Source organism: Rhinatrema bivittatum, chromosome 9, assembly GCF_901001135.1.
Source record: "Rhinatrema bivittatum chromosome 9, aRhiBiv1.1, whole genome shotgun sequence".
NCBI lineage: Eukaryota > Metazoa > Chordata > Amphibia > Gymnophiona > Rhinatrematidae > Rhinatrema > Rhinatrema bivittatum.
Genome location: NC_042623.1, coordinates 182,570,418 through 182,590,343, shown reverse-complemented (window position 1 = coordinate 182,590,343; position 19,926 = coordinate 182,570,418). Strand labels below are relative to the sequence as shown.

The 19,926-nt window shown below is 45.9% G+C and overlaps 1 protein-coding gene across 1 annotated transcript in view; it reads right to left on the bottom strand.

The window, feature by feature from the left end:
- Window positions 1-19,926, bottom strand: part of ARMC9 (armadillo repeat containing 9) — a 295,211-nt gene that overhangs the window by 1,060 nt on the left and 274,225 nt on the right. The window contains 2 exon segments of the mRNA XM_029615818.1: window positions 1,503-1,663; window positions 13,334-13,463. Of these exon segments, the coding sequence (XP_029471678.1) occupies window positions 1,503-1,663; window positions 13,334-13,463 (291 nt within the window).

Sequence of the window (19,926 nt, the reverse complement as noted above, 5' to 3'; positions counted from 1 at the left end):
AGCCTGGATCCGTAGCCCGCAATCTACAACACTCTCCAGGAAGCAGGCCCCAGAAAACAGCCTTAGAAACAAACTGGAGAAAGCAGGGTTTCACTTAATGCACAGCTGAAGTGTGCAATTTGTGGCTGGAGGAGGTGGTCAAGGCTTATAGCATAGCTGGGTTTAAAGGGGGGTTTGATAAGTTCCTAGAGAAAACATTCATAAATAATTATTAGCCAAGTGGACTCGGGAAAACCCACCTTTTATCCCTGGGAATGAGCAAGAAGGAACTTCTCTTTGGAATCTACCGTGTACTTGCTAATAACCTAGTTTGACTAATGTCGAGACAGGATGCTGGGCTGGCCAATACAGCATTTATGTCCTTTTCTTTCATTTTCCAAAGATTGCTTTGCTTAGTAGTTGCATACAGATAACAGAATACCTACAGGTATCTCCTGCGCCCCAACACTGTCTTACTGCTGCACACACATGGTGCCTTCAAACTAGTTTTCCTATGCTCAGACCAGATAATGTTTATTCAGTTTTGGAAACCCTTGCTCCCTTCTTCCAAGTTTTTAAATCAGGAAGAAAGGGTGCGAGAAGGGTAGCTATTACAATTATAATTACAGAAATGAAAGACACAAAAGGGATTGAATTAGCACACGCCTGAAATGTGTGAGCAGTGGTGGCAACCATCAGACATTAAAGAATTCTAGGGTTTCTAACACAGAATTGTGACTTCCTTGTTCCTGGCTCACACATGACAGCTAAACAAAAGGTCAAAGGGGAAACATCTGCCACTGTACACAGCTCTGTATCCAACAATGTGTGCGGCTCTGCCAGGCGACCTCTCCCCCCTGCAGTTCTTTCCCAAGTCGGCTTGTTCCGTTGTTTGTGGACCTTTTCGCCAGTTTTATAGCCCTGCTTCCTTTCACGGTGACAGTGAATGGATAGCAGGAGGAAGCCCAGGCCTCTCTCGCCCGGTTTATGCTTCCCTGCTATCACAGGAAGCAGACCCGTGGCCACACACCTGCACTGAAGACGGCACCACGAGAGGAGAGAGAATGCAGCCCCCCCTGATGTGCAGCAAACACGGGGAGGGTGCAGTGGACTAGAACGGTTTATTGCAGGGCATGCTCTCTCTGATTTTCTTGGTGCACATAGAGTCATTAATGCTTCTTTTTTAGGAAAGAAAGAAATAGCGAGCAGCACCAGGAAAGGCTAGCGGGGCCTGGTACACACTCTTACTAATCAGCTCCATGATCAATCCAACAGTGGAAGGTAGCAGCTGTGGGCAGCAGCATCTCTGGCGTGAAAGACCTAGCAGCAGTTTTTTGGTTCTGCAAACTACAAAGGAGAGACGGAAAAAGAACAACTGGTGTTATTATTCACTCCCACTTACACCTGAGCCAGTGGCAGAGGAGAATCTGAACTTGCCCGATGTATATAGCTCAGTCACCTAAGAGAAAACGAATGATAGGCATCACCATACAAGTCAGGCCCAAGCATGCTCTGCCACTTACTCTGCCTGCTCCTCGTGGCTGATCCAGCTGAGTTAGGGCGACTGGTTTGAGGTCCGGACTGAGAGAACTGGGGTGCAATGGTAGGTGTGTGTCCTTTCCTGGGACTCGGCACTGCTGCTTCTAGGCTGCGGGGCAGCTTGGATTTGCTGCTAAAAGCAGAACTGAAACCATTGAAGAAATAGTGAAAAATGAATCAGTGGACAAACTGACCTTACTTTTTTCTATATCTCTTTCTAATACTCAGAAGAGGTTTGGGGGTTGGAGAAGTGACAAAGCTATAAGCTCCATACAATAGTCATAGCTGTCAGTTCCCTGTGGCAACAATTTGAAAATTCTGAGGCAATTCTGTTGCATATTTGCAAAAATTTGTATATTCCATAATTTTAATTTGCATTTACTTTCTGGAGTAATTTTATAGCAATCTGCATAAATTAGACAGCAAGTACGTGTGCATAAGTTATCCCAATTCCCTTCTGAAAATTATGCAAGCATAACTATCCGCACACAGAAGGCTGCATTGGGAGAGGAATGGTCAGCAGACAAAAGGTGACGTTGTCCCTGTACAAGTCCCTGCTGAGACATCACATGGAACACTGTGTACAATGCCAGAGACGGTGTTTGCAAAAAGAATACAAACAGGATGGAGTTAGTCCAGAGCGGGGGCTATTAAAATGGTCAATGGTCTTCGTTCTAAAGCATATGGGGACAGGCTTAAAAGAGGAAAGGTGAGATAGGGACATTTAAATACCTCAAAGTTTTCCCACGCACAGGAGGCGGGCCTCTTTCTAAAAAAAGGGGTCATGGGATGAGTGTGAAAGGGGGTAGACTGGGGAGGAATCTAAGGAAATCTTTCTTTACAGAGAGGGTGGTGGATGCATGGAACAGCCTCCCCAGTGGAGGTTGCAGAGACTAAAAAAAAAAAAGGTATCTGAAGTCAAGAAAGCCTGGGATAAATGCAGGGGATCTCAGAGAGAATGACGGGAATTGTAAAGCTGAATAACTGGTGTGGATGGGTAAGCAAGAAAGGCTGTGTGTTCTGTTTCTGCCGTCATGGGTATCTGTTTCTAATTACATCTGCTAAATTGGGAGCAAAAGCCTTTTAGGAATTTTACACACATACCTTGAAAATGCAAAAGTCTGCACATAAGTGCAAACGCTTCTGCTCGGTTTATTCAGTCATTGATTTATATTCTACCTTTCATAACAGAGGCATAGGAAACCTGGTTCTTTCCTTCTAACTTTTGTTCCTGTAGTACCACAGATCAGTCCAGACAGCTGGGTTTTGCTTCCCAACCAGCAGATGGAGACAGAAATTTGTAATGACTCTGCCTCTTAACCCGAGGTGCCACCTGCAATCTGTAACCAAGCCAGATGCAAAAATCTTTAAAAACTAATTGAACTATTTTACAAGAAGCAAACGTTGCCTGCACCAAACCCTGTATAGGAGTATAGGAGAACCTGAGCCATTCTTCATAGGAAAACAACAAGTGATCAAGCAGGCTCTGCAGAGAGAGTGGAAAAAAAAAAGGCAACCAAGCGGACTCTCCAATACCCCCCTTCCCCAACTGGGTGGGACTCTGGAATGATCCGTGGTACTACAGGAACGAAAATTAGCAGGCAAGAACCAATTTTCCTTTCCCTGTACATACCAGGATCAGTCCAGACAGCTGGGATGTACCAAAGCTTCCCTACAGTGGGTGGGACCTCGAGAGTCTCACTCGTAGTACACTTTTGCCAAAACCGCCAGGCTCTGGAACCTGGACGTCCAAATGGTAATGCCTGGCAAACGTGTATAAAGACTTCCAAGTAGCTGCTCTACAGATTTCTTGTGGCAAAATTTGCTGGGATTTGGCCCAAGAGGCCGCTTGCGAACGGGTAAGAATGTGCCCAAAGACCGAACAGCACCGGACGACCCTAAGTAATGTATGCCGAGTTAATGGCTTCCTTCAACCACCATGCAATAATAATCCTGGAGGCTTTATGCCCCTGTCTAGGGCCACTCCACAGAACAAAAAGATGATCAAACAAACAGAAACCGTTCATCACCTGAAAGTAACGCAAGAGAGCCTTCTTCACATCCAACATCTGCAACTCTTTGGACTGAAGAGTGGAAGGGACCAAGTCTGAGAAGGATGGCAATTCCATCGACTGATTTAAATGAAAAGACGATACCACCTTAGGCAGAAATGAGGGGACCATTCTTAAGGACACTCCCGAGTCCATAATTCGCAAAAAGAGCTCCCTGCAGGTTAAGGCCTAATGTTCCGACACCCATCTGGCAGAAGGTATCACCACCAGGAAGATCACCTTCAAAGTAAGATCTTTCAACGTTGCTCGCTTCAAAGGCTCAAACAGAGACGTACACATAGCTTTCAGGATGACATTAAGACTCTAGGAAGGACAAGGATTTCGAACAGGAGGCTGCAAATGTTTCGCTCCCCAGAGAAAACGTACTATATTCGGAAGTGCCAACAAGGTAACTCCTCGCACTTTGCCACGAAAACAACCTAGGGCCACCACCTGAACTCTCAGGGAATTAAAGGATAAACCATTAACGAGGCTTTCCTGCAAAAAGGACAAGACATCCCCCACAGAGCCCCTAAGATGTTCCACTTTGTGCTCAAGGCACCAAGACTCAAAAATTCCCCACTCTGATATACGCCAACGAAGTGGAGGTCTTCCTGGACTGGAGCAGGGTACCACACCATCTGAATAACCCTTATTCCTCAAATGCTCCTTCTCAAAAGCCAAGTCGCTAGACAAAAGCGATCTGCCTGATCGAAACAAACGGGGCCTTGTTGCAAGAGATCTGGCAGGTGCCCTAACCTCATGGGACCGTCCACTGCTAGGTTGATCAGATCCGCAAACCACGGATGTCTCAGCCACTCCGGAGCCACGAGCACCACCTCACCCGGGTGTATTTCAATGCGGTGTACGAACTTGCCTATTAATGGTCATGGCGGGAAGACATACAGAAGAACGTGCACCAGCCAGGGCAGAACCAGGGCATCCACCCCTTCTGTGCCCTTCTCCCTCTGTCTGCTGAAGAATTGAGGGACCTTGGCATTGTGAAACGTCACCATCAGGTCCACGCTAGGAGTGGATCACCTGAGATAAATGAGTTGAAACGCTTCATCCAACAACTCTCACTCCCCGGGATCCAACTGATGACGGCTCAAAAAATCCATCTACAAATTGTCGATGTCTGCGATGTGGGATGCTGCCAATCTCTCCAGATGTAGCTTGGCCCAGGTGACCAACTCCCGGGCTTCCTGGGCTACTGCCCAGCTCTTGGTCCTGCCTTGATGACTGATGTAAGCCACCGCGGTTGCATTGTCCGATAACACCCTCACTGGCCTTCCCCTGACCAGAGATAGGAGTGCCTGGAGAGCCAGCGCACTGCTCTGGTCTACAACCAGTTGATAGACCATGAGACCTCCTCTGGAGACCACTGGCCCTGCATCAACCTCTCCTGACAGACCGCTACCCAACTGGAGAGGCTGGCATCCGTAGTAACAATTGTCCAAGACTGGATATCCAGGTCTACTCCCCTCCCCAACTTGTCTGGCTGAAGCCACCACTGCAGACTGGTCCTTATCGATTCTGGGAGGGGGAGAGGCAAATGAAAACGCTTGGACATCGGATCCCAACGGGATAGTAAGGCGGACTGTAGAGGCCTCATATGAGCAAACGCCCATGGTACCAACTCCAAGGTGGAAGCCATAGATCCGAGCACTTGCAAGTAGTCCCATACTCGGGGCAACGTCTTGTCTAACAGCGATTGAACCTGAGCTTGCAACTTGACAATCCTCTCCTTGGTGAGAAAGATCTTCCTCATGCTCGTGTTGCACCGTGCCCCCCAGAAACTCCAACGTCTGGGAAGGAATCAAGTGAATTTTGGCCAGGTTGACTACCCAACCCAACGCCTTCAAGCTCTGGAGGACCCAATCCACCGCTTCTTGACATGAGAACTCCGAATTCGCTCGAATCAGCCAGTCATCCAAGCAGGGGTGGACCAGGACACCTTCCTTGAGGAGAGCTGCCGCCACCACGACCATGACTTTGGTAAAGGTCCTGGGAGCTGTCGCCAATCCGAAAGGCAGGGCGCAAAACTGGTAATCATCTCCCAGCACCATGAACCTCAAATATTTCTAGTGATCACGCTGAATCCTGATGTGCAGATATGCTGTCAGGTCCAAAGAGATACTCCCCTCTGTGTACCGATGCAATGACGGACCACAGAGTCTCCATACAGAAGCAGGGGATTCTCAGAATCTTGTTTACCTTCTTTAATCCCAGAATGGGATGGAAGGCACTTTCTTTTTTCAGTATCACAAAATAGATGGAATAAAGACCCTGCCTTCGCTCTCCCGGAGGCACTGGCACGATGGCTCCCAGCTCTCGGAGGCGGAGGACGGTGTCCCAAACTGCCACCCTCTTCTGTGCGTAAGAGCACGGGGAAACCAGAAAACGATCTCTTAGAGGCCAAGCAAATTCTAAAGTGTAGCCTTTTTCTATGACACTTGAGAGCCATTGGACTGACGTGATCTTGACCCACTCCTCGAAGAAAAGGAAGAGAGTAAAAATTTGTAACCTATCATTAAAATCATCCATTGTACCTGAAGACTGGAGGGTGGCTAATGTAACTCAAATATTTAAAAAGGGCTCCAGGAAACTACAGACCAGTTAGCCTGACCTCAGTGTCAGAAACAATAATGGAAAGTGTTCTAAATATCAAAATCATAGAACATATAGAAAGACATGGATTAATGGAACAAAGTCAGCATGGCTTTATCCAAGGCAAGTCTTGCCTCACAAATCTGCTTCACTTTTTTGAAGGGATTAATAAACATGTAGATAAAGGTGAACCTGTAGATGTAGTGTATTTGGATTTTCAGAAGGCATTTGACAAAGATCCTCATGAGAGGCTTCTAGGAAAAGTAAAAAGTCATGGGATAGGTGGTGATGTCCTTTCGTGGATTACAAACTGGCTAAAAGACAGGAAACAGAAAGTAGGATTAAATGGACAATTTTCATAGTGGAGGAGAGTGGGCAGTGGAGTGCCTCAGGGATCTGTACTGGGACCCGTGCTTTTCAATATATTTATAAATGATCTGGAAAGGAATACGATGAGTGAGGTAATCAAATTTGTAGATAACACAAAATTATTCAGAGTAGTTAAATCACAAGCGGATTGTGATAAATTGCAGGAGGAACTTGTGAGAATGGAAAATTGAGCATCCAAATGGCAGATGAAATTTAATGTGAATAAGTGCAAGGTGATGCATATAGGGAAAAATAACCCATGCTTTAGTTACAATATGTTAGGTTCCATATTAAGAGCTATCATCCAAGAAAGAGATCTAGGCGTCATAGTGGTTAACACATTGAAATCGGTTCAGTATGCTACGGTAGTCAAAAAAGCAAACAGAATGTTAGGAATTATTAGGAAGGGAATGGTGAATAAAACGGAAAATGTCATAATGCCTCTGTATCGCTCCATGGTGAGACTGCACCTTGAAATACTGTGTACAATTCTGGACACCGCATCTCAAAAAAGATATAGTTGCGTTGGAGAAGGTACAGAGAAGGGCGACCAAAATGATAAAGGGGATGGAACAGCTCCCCTATGAGGAAAGACTAAAGAGGTTAGGACTGTTCAGCTTGGAGAAGACACAGCTGAGGGGGGATATGATAGAGATGTTTAAAATCATGAGAGGTTTAGAACGGGTAAATGTGAATTGGTTATTTACTCTTTCGGATAACTGAAGGACTAGGGGGCACTCCATGAAGTTAACATGTGGCACATTTAAAACTAAGTTCTTTTTCACTCAACACACAATTAAACTCTTGAATTTGTTGCCAGGGGATATGGTTAGTGCAGTTAGTGTAGCTGGGTTTAAAAAAAAGATTGGATAAATTCTTGGAGGGGGTGTGGTCATCTGCCACTGGTCCAAGGATCCACCCTCAACTCTCATATATAACTACAAATCCCGAAAGGATTGCTAACTACTATTTGATTGCTCCTTCCATCAAGCATCAGATTCAGAACAGATTGCTAACTCCCTAGCAAATCCAGAGCAGTGTAACTACAGCAAGGGTTATTTTTCCCTATGTGCAACACTTTGCACTTGTCCACATTAAATTTCATCTGCCATTTAGATGCCCAATTTTCCAGTCTTGCAAGGTCCTCCTATAATGTACCATAATCCGCTTGGGATTTAACTACTCTGAATAATTTTGTATCGTCCGCAAATTTGATAACCTCACTCATCATATTCCTTTCCAGATCATTTATAAATACATTGAAAAGCAGCGGTCCAAGTACAGATCCCTGAGGCACTCCACTGTTTACCCTTTTCCACTGAGAAAATTGACCATTTAATCCTACTCTCTGTTTCTTGTCTTTTAACCAGTTTGTAATCCATGAAAGGACATCGCCTCCTATCCCATGACTTTTTAGTTTTTTTTTTAAGCCTCTCATGAGGGACTTTGTCAAACGCCTTCTGAAAATCCAAATACACTACATCTACCGGTTCACCTTTATCCACATGTTTATTAACCCCTTCAAAAAAAAGTAGTAGATTTGTTAGGCAAGACTTCCCTTGGGTAAATCCATGTTGACTGTGTTCCATTAAACCATATCTTTCTATATGCTCTACGATTTTGATCTTGAGAATAGTTTCCACTATTTTTCCCGGCACTGAAGTCAGGCTCACTGGTCTATAGTTACCCGGATCGCCCCTGGAGCCTTTTTTAAATATTGGGGTTACATTGGCCACCCTCCAGTCTTCAGGTACAATGGATGATTTTAATGATAGGTTACAAATTTTAACTAATAGATCAGAAATTTCATTTTTGAGTTCCTTTAGTACCCTAGGATGCATACCACCCGGTCCAGGTGTTTTGCTACTCTTTAGTTTGTCTATCTGGCCTACTACAGTTTCCCGGTTCACAGTGATTTGGTTTAGTTCGTCTGACTCATCACCCTTGAAAACCATCTCCAGAACTGCTATCTCCCCCCCCACCATCCTCATTAGTAAAAATGGAAGCAAAGAATTAATTTAGTCTTTCTGCAATGGCCTTATCTTCCCTAGTGAGGAAGACCTCAGTAGCCGCTTGGCCTTTGGGTCCCTGGGCTTGACTGGGGCCCCGGCTTGCTTTGCAGCCTTGCCTGCCTTAAACACCTTCTGTAACAGCTGCACAAACTCCGAGGTGAAAGAGGAGTCAGAAACCTCTTCGGGCTCCCCTTTGTCTGGCTCAGCAATTTCCTGATCGATATAACCCCTACCAGAGGCCCAAGCCTGCGGCGATAATGGAGACGGGAAATCGCCCCTCCCCCCGCGGCAGACCTGATCGTTGACAAAATGGCCTCTGTTCCTCCACTCAGTGGGAAGGGGTCTGCCAGAGGCTGCCGTGACGCTGACAGCCTCCCAGGCTTGTGGGGCTTCCTCACTTTCTCCCCCGCAGCAGCGCTTGACAAGTGATTTGTAGTAGGACACAGACACTACCAGAACAAATTAACCAATTCACATCTACTCGTTCAAGACTTCTCATGATCTTAAAGACCTCTATCATATCCCCCCCTCAGTCGTCTCTTCTCCAAGCTCAACAGCCCTAACCTCTTCAGCCTTTCCTCATAGGGGAGCTGTTCCATCCCCTTTATCATTTTGGTTGCCCTTCTCTATACCCTAAGCTTGAAAGGTTTAGGCATGAAAAGAGTTGGGTTCTACAAATAGAAAACAATAGAAATGAGTGAGACATAAACTCCCCTTGTGTAGCAGAGGTGCCTAAGGCAGAGGAGTGATGGGAGTGCCAGCAAGAAACATACTCCACATTACGGAAAACATAAGCAGGGTTTCATATCAGTAGATCTAGAACCTCTTGGACACAGGAAAACGTCTAGAGATGTAAACAAGAGAAGACTGTATAGTTTCCTTCGTTGTTACAAGACAAAAAAAACTAACTAGGTCCCAAGAGTTCCCCAGTAACAAACTGCGGTCCACTGTCGCCAGAATGCATCTGCAGAAGTATGCCCATGTTTGGCTGATAGGCACATTGTGCCGAAATTTGAATAATCAGCAACAACGACAGGGTCTGTGACAGACCCTATGAGCCAAAGCACCAGAGATAGCTAACCATGCAGGACAGCATCAAGAGTTTTAGGGGATGAAAGGCAATCCCTGAATGTGTTCACTTGTTGCGTTCATGCCTATTTCCGCCCTTGCTCCACCCTCTCTACCTTTGTGGCGACTCCCTTCGGCTCAGACGGACAGATGCAGCCGCGGCTTCTCCATGCCTCTTGGTCCCGGTATCCCCGGGCTGGCTTGACGCTACGCATCTGCCATGTTCCTGATGACGTAAGGGCGAGTGCGCGCTCCAGACTTTGTACCAGCAAGGGCGCGAACCTCGGGGGCGTCCCCCCGTAATGACGTCATCCGTTTTCAATTTAAAAGGTCTTTGTTTGCTAACTACACGCGAGTTAGCAAAGAACTCCAACGGGACTTGCTTCTGCAGTCCATGCTATTTGCAACTACGTTCCGAGTCAACAAGGGGAATTCTTCCCCACTGCTCGGCCTTTTCAAACTTACCAGGAGTACCCGCTCCTCGGGGGCTCCACTCTCTCTATTCTTGATTTCAGATTGTTGGACGGGATCCGGTACTTGCTCCTCGAGGGCCTACGTTCCCGAAGACTCCTATTGCCTGGAGGCGATCGCAGATGTGAACACAGTGAGTCCTATTACAGACAGGAACCGGTACTCGCTCCACGAGTGCCATTGTTCCTAATCTCAGGCTCCCTTCAGTCTAAGACGTTATCGCAGGTACGGAGATCGTGAATTACCATTGCAGATTGCAGATAGGAATCAGTACTCGCTCCACGAGGGCCTATGTTCCTAATTCCTTTCTCATATTCTCTTCTTCCTCAGAAGATATTGCATACCTATATTTTATGGATTACTATTACAGATTAACAGATAGGAACCGGTACTCGCTCCATGAGGGCCTACGTTCCTAAATCTCTTCTAGCCTTTCTTCTATTCCAGAAGCCATCCCATACACAGTTATTGTGAGCTCTATTTCAGACTGCCTATAGAGACCAGTACTCGCCTGCGGCTCCTGTTCCTGCATACTAAAGACTCTGTTACATAAAGAAGACACTACAGAGATCTACAATTGTGAGTGTATCATCTACCACTGGTTATGCCCTGCATACCCTGTCTACTCACTACCTATAGTCTCTCCTTACAGCTCAGCAACTCAGAGATCGTAGTTCCAGTATCAGAGGGACTTCAGCCCTGCCGGACATATCAACTCACTACTTCCAGTCTAATAAAGAACTATCTGTGTTTGTCTCAATACTCCAGCCTAGCCGGTGGTCCCTCTCAGGATCTCCACTTGAAGGCGCTGTCATTTGCCATCGGCCCAGGGATTCACTATTTCTACTAAGTGTTACTTCCTACACTAATAGAGCGGTATTATTCATCTACCACTCTGTGGGAGCCTACCCACATCAGACTGTTACTCCTCTCTCTGCGGAAGCTGATCCATATAAGATAGCTATCTCCCCGTGGGAATCATACAGGTTGCTGGTTCATCTTTCTACAGGAAAGAAGTATAACAGTTGCTACTCCTTCCCTCTAGAAGAGCAGAGCACTAACAGATTGCTACTCCTTAGCAAGATCTGTAACAGAGTGCTAACTCCGCTTCCCCTGGCGGGGTGATCGCTAACAGATTGTTAACTCCTCCTCAATGGGAGTATCCAGCAGCAAGATTCATAACGGATTGCTAACTCCTCCCCTCTGGGGAGCAGGTCTAACACATCACTAGCCCAAACCTCCAAACAGGGAGGTAAGTTAGGCCCAAATCTCACCCACACTGCATTCTGTCAAGGGCAGAGCTATCCATCCTGTCTACAGGATAGTTCAGGTGATCAGGAAGGCACTTTGGACAACCTAGTGAAGTAAGAAATTAAAAGGCAGTACTAGCCAGAACTTGGCGAAAATATAGGGAAAAGTGGACAGGCTTATACCATAAGACTACTGCACACTGAGACTTGAAACATTCTCTTCAAATGTAAATCCATTTTTCGATCCTGCACATCCCAACACCAGAATGGTGGTTTTCTTAGTCACTGCTGATACTTTAGGTAACTTCAACAGTTCCAGAGTCTCTTCTGGTAGCGGATTCAGTTTTGCCATGGCCCTGACAACCTTTAAGTCCACCTCCTTGGTGTCCCATTCCTTAAAGACCAGCTTCTTTATGGTATGATGGAAGGGCAATGCCCCTCCATGATGGGATCCTCATCTTCATGCACTGATTCCACCACGGATTCCTTTATTCCAAGTTCCTTTAGAACGTGCAAAATCATTGTACACATTTCCTCCTTGTAGAAAAGCTGAACTACATTTTGGGTCATCAACTTCTGCCACCAGGATCTCTCTCTCCTCTAGGGGTCCTCATCTCCATTCATGTCTGCAGGAAGGTCTGGTACCAGTTTGCCCATATCCACTCCTGAACCTTCAGATTCCTCATCCTTGTCTGGGTCTTTGACACTCCTCCGCTTAGCAGTGCAAATCAGACCCCCAACCATTTTCTGCACCTTAGGCAGCCTCAAAGCCCCTTTGGTCCCTGGCCTCTTTACTGCCTTCTCCTTCCTAGCCAGAGAGGCCTTGAGCATAAGAAGCACAAACTCTACAGAAAAGGTGTCCTCTGGACCAGATCTCCCCGCCCCCCCCCCCCCCCCCCCCACACACTCTGGGGAATCATCAACCCCCTCCCAGACTGAATTTGGAGGCTCAGCTGCCGAGGACAATGGTAGAGGAGAGGTCTCTCCCTCTTTAGTCTCCGAGCCATGTGAAGGAAAGACAAGATGGTCACTGTTCCCGCTTTGCAGAGCTGCTCTGTCCTGCCTGCTTCTGCAGCCCATAGCAGCGGCATCTTCCCCCACAGCTTTTATCTCGGCATCTGCGTCACATCCCAAGCCTGAAGATCCTCCCCGCCACTGGTGCAGTTCCCACACAGCCTGGAAGATGTGACATTTAACTTTCTGCCACATGCGCTGCAGTGCTTTCTGTGCTCAATGGGAGCTGTCATCAACAGCACTTGTGCAGCACACACTGATTGCTGCAGTGAAACCTCTCCAAGGCTTTGTCCCAGCACCGCAGTCCTCCACCTCTCAAGCCACCGGCACTACTGCCCTCGGGTGCTGCACACAGTCTGATTGCCAAAGTGTCCTCTCTCCAACTAGATATCTCTGCGATCTCGATTCTTCCTATTATTTTTTTGTTTTTTTAATAAACAGGTCCCTTTGCAGAAAATAGAAAGGAATTACTATTACTTCCATGGAACTGGATATGCTAAACTGGAGCCAGAAGGAGAGAAGAAGGGGCAGAAACAGGATGCTAGACCACTGGCTATCAGATTTTTCCCTCAGTACAGGGCAAAGCCTTTCACCACTGACTCCTACTCTACCAGGGCGATGGTACCAGAGAAGGCCCTAACACTCCTGGGAGCAATTTCTCCTATAAAAATCTTTGACTACAGATTTTGCACCTCTACCATTTGCTGGAGACAGAGAATACTGCGCGACTGCAGGTGGCACACAGTAAAAGCTTTTCATCTGCTGGTAGGGAAGAAAATCCCATGCATTTGGACTGATCTGAGGGATGATAAGGAACTCAAATTGCCAACGTGTTCTGATAAATAGTTGTCGAAAGTGGCAAGCTCTTTATCCATGTGTCAATCTCCCATAGCATCCGGTTCCAGAGAACCTGTATCCCCCTGCACAGTCCCAGCAAGTAGAAAGCTCTGAGTCTTTGGGGAACTCTTACCCATTTGATTGGTCATTGGCCTTATCCAGAGTCAGATTCATGAGTCGAGGAGACAGGGATCCGGAGGCTGACGGTCGCTGATCTGTTCTAGGAATCGGTGAGAAAATCCTTGATGTTTCTGTTTCAATTGCTATTGATAGGGAAGAACAAAAACGTATCACTGAAGACACAATAATAATATGGCATGAAATAGGTTGTAGTATGCTGCTGCCCATGTCATAATGTTGAGGTGCAAACAAATCTGTGAAATAATATAAAATGATAAATTATGTAAGACTATGAATGATGATGATCCCTATTGCAAAAACATGATGGGTAAACTACAGCAAATGGGGCTAAAGCTGACCTACCACTTCCTTTTCCAGCCTGCTGAGCTCTTATTAAATTATTATTATAATATTTGGCTCGTGAGTGAGCGAGAGAATGAAAGGCAGTGAGAGAGAGAGACTGAGAGAAAGAGTGTCAGCGTCAAAGAATGAGTCAGACTGAGTAAGCTATATTTATTCTTAGTCTTTCTTTTTTCCCTTTTTCAGAGGACCTTCTTCTTTCTCTCCCCCTGGTGTAGACAAGAGCCACTAATGTGGCTCTGTGCAAAATAAGTTTTAAAAGCATTACAACACCATGGTTCATGTTTCTTCCAGTTATTACTCCTAGCAATCCCTCATAACTTGCTAGCCATTCTCAGCACCTTTAACAAGTTTCACTTTCTTCCTGCTTAAACAGTTTGCAAGTTGCTTAGCATTTTCCTTTGCAAACTAACGGGCCGATGCAGTAAAGTGCGCTCAGACCGAGCGCACAGTTAGCCCCCATTTGGACGTGCGTTTTCGACACGCTGTTTTTACCCCATATACAGTAAGGGGTAATAGCGCTTGGAAAATGCACGTCCAACCCCCCCAAAACTAATAGCACCCGCAACATGCAAATGCATATTGATGGGCCTATTAGTTATTCCTGCGCGATTCAGAAAGTGAAATGTGCAGTGAAGCTGCACATTTTACTTTCAGAAATTAACTCCTGCCCAAAGGCAGGAGTTAATTTCCGTCGGCACTGGGAAAGTGTACAGAAAAGCAGAAAAAACTGCTTTTCTGTACACCCTCCGACTTAATATCATAGCAATATAAAGTCGGAGGCCCCAAAGATAAAAAAAAAAAAAAAAAAATCTGCCCCTGCCTGCGGGGTTGGAAAATGGACGCTCAATTTTGCCGGCATCCGGTTTCCGAACCCATGGCTGTCAGCAGGTTCGACAACCGACGCCGGTAAAATTAAGCATCAGCAGGAACCCTTACACATTTCCCACACAATGCAATGACCAAGGATGCTCAATGGTTGCTGAAGCCTTCCTAAAACTGTGAATCACAACTTCACTATTATGCAGAAGAGTTCTATCGACATCAGGATAATGCTGCATAGCAAGACTAGAGTTTCATTTTATTCTATTTGTATTTACTGTTATTTTCTAGTCCATACAGTGAAGGTAATGCATGCAAATCTATCTCATGCATATTCATTGTGGATATCCTGAAAACCAGACCTGTTTATGGTTCGAGGATTAGAGCTGGCCACCCCAGTTCTAGACTGTATTCCCAGCTCCAAAGAGGTCACCCAATCTATACAAGTTTTTAAAACTACAATGCATAAATCAAACTACTATAAACAAACAAATCCAAACATTTGAACACAAATACCAGCCAACGACCATGCCTTTACACATTCCGGTTGATACACAATCGATTCTTAACCCTTTACACATTAGTTAAAACCAAAGCCAACATCAGCCCAAAAACCTTCTTAAAAACAGCTAGCTGCGGTTTTATCATCTGTTCTCTGCCTGTTAAATAAAAAAATTTCCCCAAAATAGCCAGCAATTCAGCATCAAAACCAAGGAAAAATCCATTATTTTACAGATGGTAAAATAGTTTTGTTCCAACTTAATCTCTAGAAGGAGTTTAGTCCAAAGAGATGGAGAAGCTCTTGAAAAGTCCTGCACTCAAGAGAGCTTTATTTCTCTCTTTAAGGGAAGGAACAGCAAGCAATGTTCCTCGACTTGGATGTAATTAATGCTTAGGTATGCATCACTCTAATTCATTTCTAAGGGGCCATTTCTCGTCATCACTCAAAAAATAAACGACAAGGCCTTAAAATTGTAAATAGATCTTAATAGGGAGCCAATGCAAAGATCGCATAACCGGGGACATCAAAGTATGCTTTGAACACCTATGTACCATTCTAACTGCTATATTCTAGACCAGCGATTCTCAACCGGTGTGTTGCGACACACCAGTGTGTCGCCAAGCACCGGCAGGTATGTCACATCTCCCGATGTCCTACTGCCCCCGTTGTACTTTCCTTCTCCCTTTTTCCTTCTCCCTTTTTCCAGCCCCCACGGGCCAATTGGAAGCCTCCTTTCGTCCTACCCCCATTGCCCAGTGGGAAGCCTCCTTCATTCTTCCTGCCCCCATGCAGGCCAATTGGAAGCGGGTACCCCTGGTAAAGTCCGAGGAGGCAGAGTAGCAAGGTATGCAGAGAGCGAATTCCATCCGAAGTGATACCTGGAGGCAGCTAGGTAGGAAACCCTTTGCTAACTCGATTAGTTAGCGAAATGAAAGACCTTTAAATATCCGAAGATGATGATGTCATCTCAGGGGGACACCCCTGAGGTTCACACCACTGCTGGTACTTGAGTCGGGGCCACGTTGCGTGCGCGCCCTTAGGCCTCAGGAGAACATGGCAGAAGGCAGCGTCTAGCTGGTCCGGGAATGCTGGAGGTCGGCAAGATGACGCCGCGGCAGCCAAACTTCCATCAACCTAGGAGGGAGTCGCCAAAGAGGTAAGGAGGCCGGAGTGGAGACATCGGGCAGCGACGGTCCCAACACAAGGCTTAGTAATATCAGATGGAAGAAATTCTCCCTGAGCCTCCAAACAGCTCTGACACAAGTTAGAAGGAACGCCAGTTTGGGATGTCCAAATATGACAAGCAACGCATAGGGCAAGGCGCTTAGGCTTCTTTGCTATGGGTGCCATCTGCCAACGTGCCCTAAGAGGCGTCTGACAATAGTGCGCCCAAAATTTATGCGCTCAACACTGTGCCTTGATAAATGCACAAACTGAGCTCCCCCAGGACACTCAGATAGTGTGCGCAGAAAAAAAAAGTGCGGGCGTGTGTTTGTGAGTGTGCACAATTGGGCTCTTCGGTAGTTGCTCCTATGCACTTAAGTGCACAATGGGTCACGCAGTCAAGGGCACAAGCACGAACAGACGGAACTGAAGAGGGCAGTCTTAGAGCACAAAAATGTGCGAAAACACCGCTGCAGCCTACCACGCGGTGAACAAGACAAGCCTGAGAGCGGGGCCTAGCCAAACTGCTGCTCAATCTGTCAGGCTGCCCAAGCTCCCTCGGAGGTGGGAATGAATGTTGGATCGGTGCTCCGAGCAAGGACCGGAGGAAAGAGGAATCCCTACAAAAATTCCCCTCCTTCTCTGATTATAATTTTTTTTTTTTTTTTTTTTAATTCTTTACTTCAGATCAGCCCGGCCAGCTGAGAGCAGAATTGGTCTCTGGCTGTGGGGGAAGAGGGCATATACCTTCACTGCCGTGCTCGCCTTCCTGCACCTGCTGCATTTTAGCTGGTTTTGGTTTGGTTTTTTTTTTTTTTTTTTTGGTAAATATTTTTATTGGAACAGTCATAAGATCAGTAACAAGAACAAGAACAATAAGAAACACAGGTAACTAGTAATGGAGAAAAATCACCAGAGTACATATTCGATACATAGGCAATCAGAATCTCCACGTTTACAAGACAGCAAAATACAGAGTGTTCCGTACAGTGGACTGTCTCCCGTTTTTATTTTTCTGTTACCCTGTCACTGCCCCCTCCCCCCCCCCCACTCTAATTCCACTGGTATCTGCTATTAACAGATAAAGTCATATGCACACATATGATAAGGAGACACGTCACCCATATCTAGTAAGTACAAAATTAAGTAGATGAAGCTCTGGCCATAGGATAGCAAAAGAGCACACAACCCTAACATGGTAGTAGTCCTGAATCTTCTGAGGGCAGGAGAACAATATATGCTTGCCATAAAAGGTGCACCTTTGTAAATTTTGCTTGAGAAATAGATTTCGCCATCAGCAGTTCCATGTGCATAAGTTTATGAAATTTGGCCCTCCACACCTGATGGTACGCTGGAATTTGTTGTATCCACTGTGTCAAAATCGCATCCCGGGCTATGAGAATGATCTTCCGGAAAAACCATTTTTTATGGCCGATAAGCAAAGGGTCCGTCACTCTGGAGAACCCAAATAGCCAAAGGAGAGGGTCCAAAGGAAGAGAGATACCCCACATGGAATGAGCCAGCGTCTGTAAAGTAGACCAAAAGACCTGCACCAAAGGACATAACCAAAAACAGTGGTAAAAATCTGGATACCCAATTTTACATCTCATGCAAAGTTTGTCCTCGGTAAGTCCCATATAATAGGCTTGACATTGTGAATAAAAGGCTTGGTGCAAAAACTTATAAGCCTGATCTCGGAGTATGACATTCGCCACCGTGCGGGGTATAGAGAGAAAACAGTCTTGCAAATCCTTAGGAAAGATATCTTGGGGTAAACTCTTATTCCATTGTATGACAACCTTATCCAGATTCTGTTGTTGAGGCAACTTCGTGAAGGCCAGATAATATTGCGATGCTGACTGGCGTTTCCCATCCTCCCCCACAAGAAACTCCTGTATTTTGTAGCCTTGGAGGAAAGCTGGGTTCGCCTTCTGCTCTTCTAACATAAAATGTCTGAGCTGTAAATAACCGTAGAAGTCGGTTTTGGGAATATCAAACTGAACCATTAGATCCTGGAAGCTGCGGATCTGATATCGATTATTCTTTTGAGTAAGTAATTGAAGCATACTGTTCAAGCCTTTGGACGACCACTGCCTAAATATCATTTGCGTCATCATGCCTGGAGGAAATAGTTGATATCCCCGAATAGGTAAACAAGATGACGATCCCCCAGGCACCTGAAGTTTCTTACAAAGGGAAGTCCAAAGCTGACGTATTGGTCGCACTACCACACTGCCACTTATGATTTTAGGAAGTAGAGAGTCTGATAGATGCAAAGTGGCACCAGGAGCATGGGGCGACAACCACGCTATGTAGTGTTCTAGTGGGGTGTAGAACGACGTATGACATATCCAGTCTCGGAGATGGCGTGCTAAACAAGCATGATTGTAGCGTTCAAGGTCTGGGCAGTTTAGACCCCCCTGGCCTTTAGGTAACATTAACATTTTAAGAGGTATACGGGCCTTCTTGCCAGACCAGAGATATTGTTGTAATCCCCGGTTGATATCTTTAAAGTCCTGCTTCCTTAGCCAAACCGGTAGCATATGAAATAAGTACAACCATTTCGAAATTTCCATCATTTTAACCAATAGGAGTTTCCCTGAAAGGGACAGGGGCAAATCCCGCCAGGCCATAAGGTTTTTAAGCATTTTCTGCTTCATAGGAATAACATTTAACCCATACAACTGGCCAGGGGAGGCAGAGATGTGAATTCCTAAATACTTTAACGAGGTGGTAACCCACTTTAAAGGAAAAACCCCAGTCCAGGTGGATTTTAAGGTCCCCAATATATCCAGAGCCTCAGATTTCTCCACATTAATTTTTAACCCCGCAAATTCCCCGAACAGGGCTTGGAGACGTAAAACCTGGGGGAGGGAGACAGCCGGGTTGCACAGGAAGACTAACATGTCATCAGCAAAAGCCGCAACTTTGAACAACCCTTGCTTGAAGTGCAGACCTTGAATAAACGGAGATTCTGCCAATTTCCTTAACAGGGGATCCAAGGACAATATATATAAGATAGGGGACAATGGGCATCCTTGCCGCACTCCGCAGGCAATACCAAACGCTTCAGATACAGTATCATTCGCCACAATATGTGACAGCGGCTGCTTATATAAGATTGAAATCGCTTGGATAAGCTGGTTGGGGAACCCAAAGCGTCGAAGGACGGAAAACATGTATTCCCAGGAGACCCTGTCAAAGGCTTTTTCTGAATCGAACCCCACAGCCAGGGATTCAATATTATAATATTGTGAGGTTTCTATGGCAGAAAGCAATCTGATGACATGGCCCCCAGCATTTCGGCCCCCCACAAAGCCCGCCTGGTAAGGGGAGATTATAGAAGGCAAAACAGAGTTTATTCATAGTGCCAAAATCCTAGCATACAATTTCAAATCGCAATTTAAAAGCGATATGGGGCGGTAGGATGATGCTAACATGGCGTCTTTCCCCAGTTTAGGTAATACAGTAATATATGCTGTGTTAAATTGTGGAGGAAAACTGTTCGTTTTACAGGCCTGATTATAAAAAGCCGCTAAGGGGTCTACCAGGGAGGTGCTGAGAATTTTATAGTATTCTAAGGTGAACCCATCTGGCCCCGGAGATTTGTGAATCTTCCCCGTCTGAATAACCCCACGGACCTCGCCAGCCGTTATGGGCCGACTGAGAAAATCCCATTTGTCCTCCGGTACCTGAGGCAGTTTGAGGTCTTTGAAAAACGCCTCTTCCTCAGCCTTTTCCCCTGGCCTGTCTTCGGT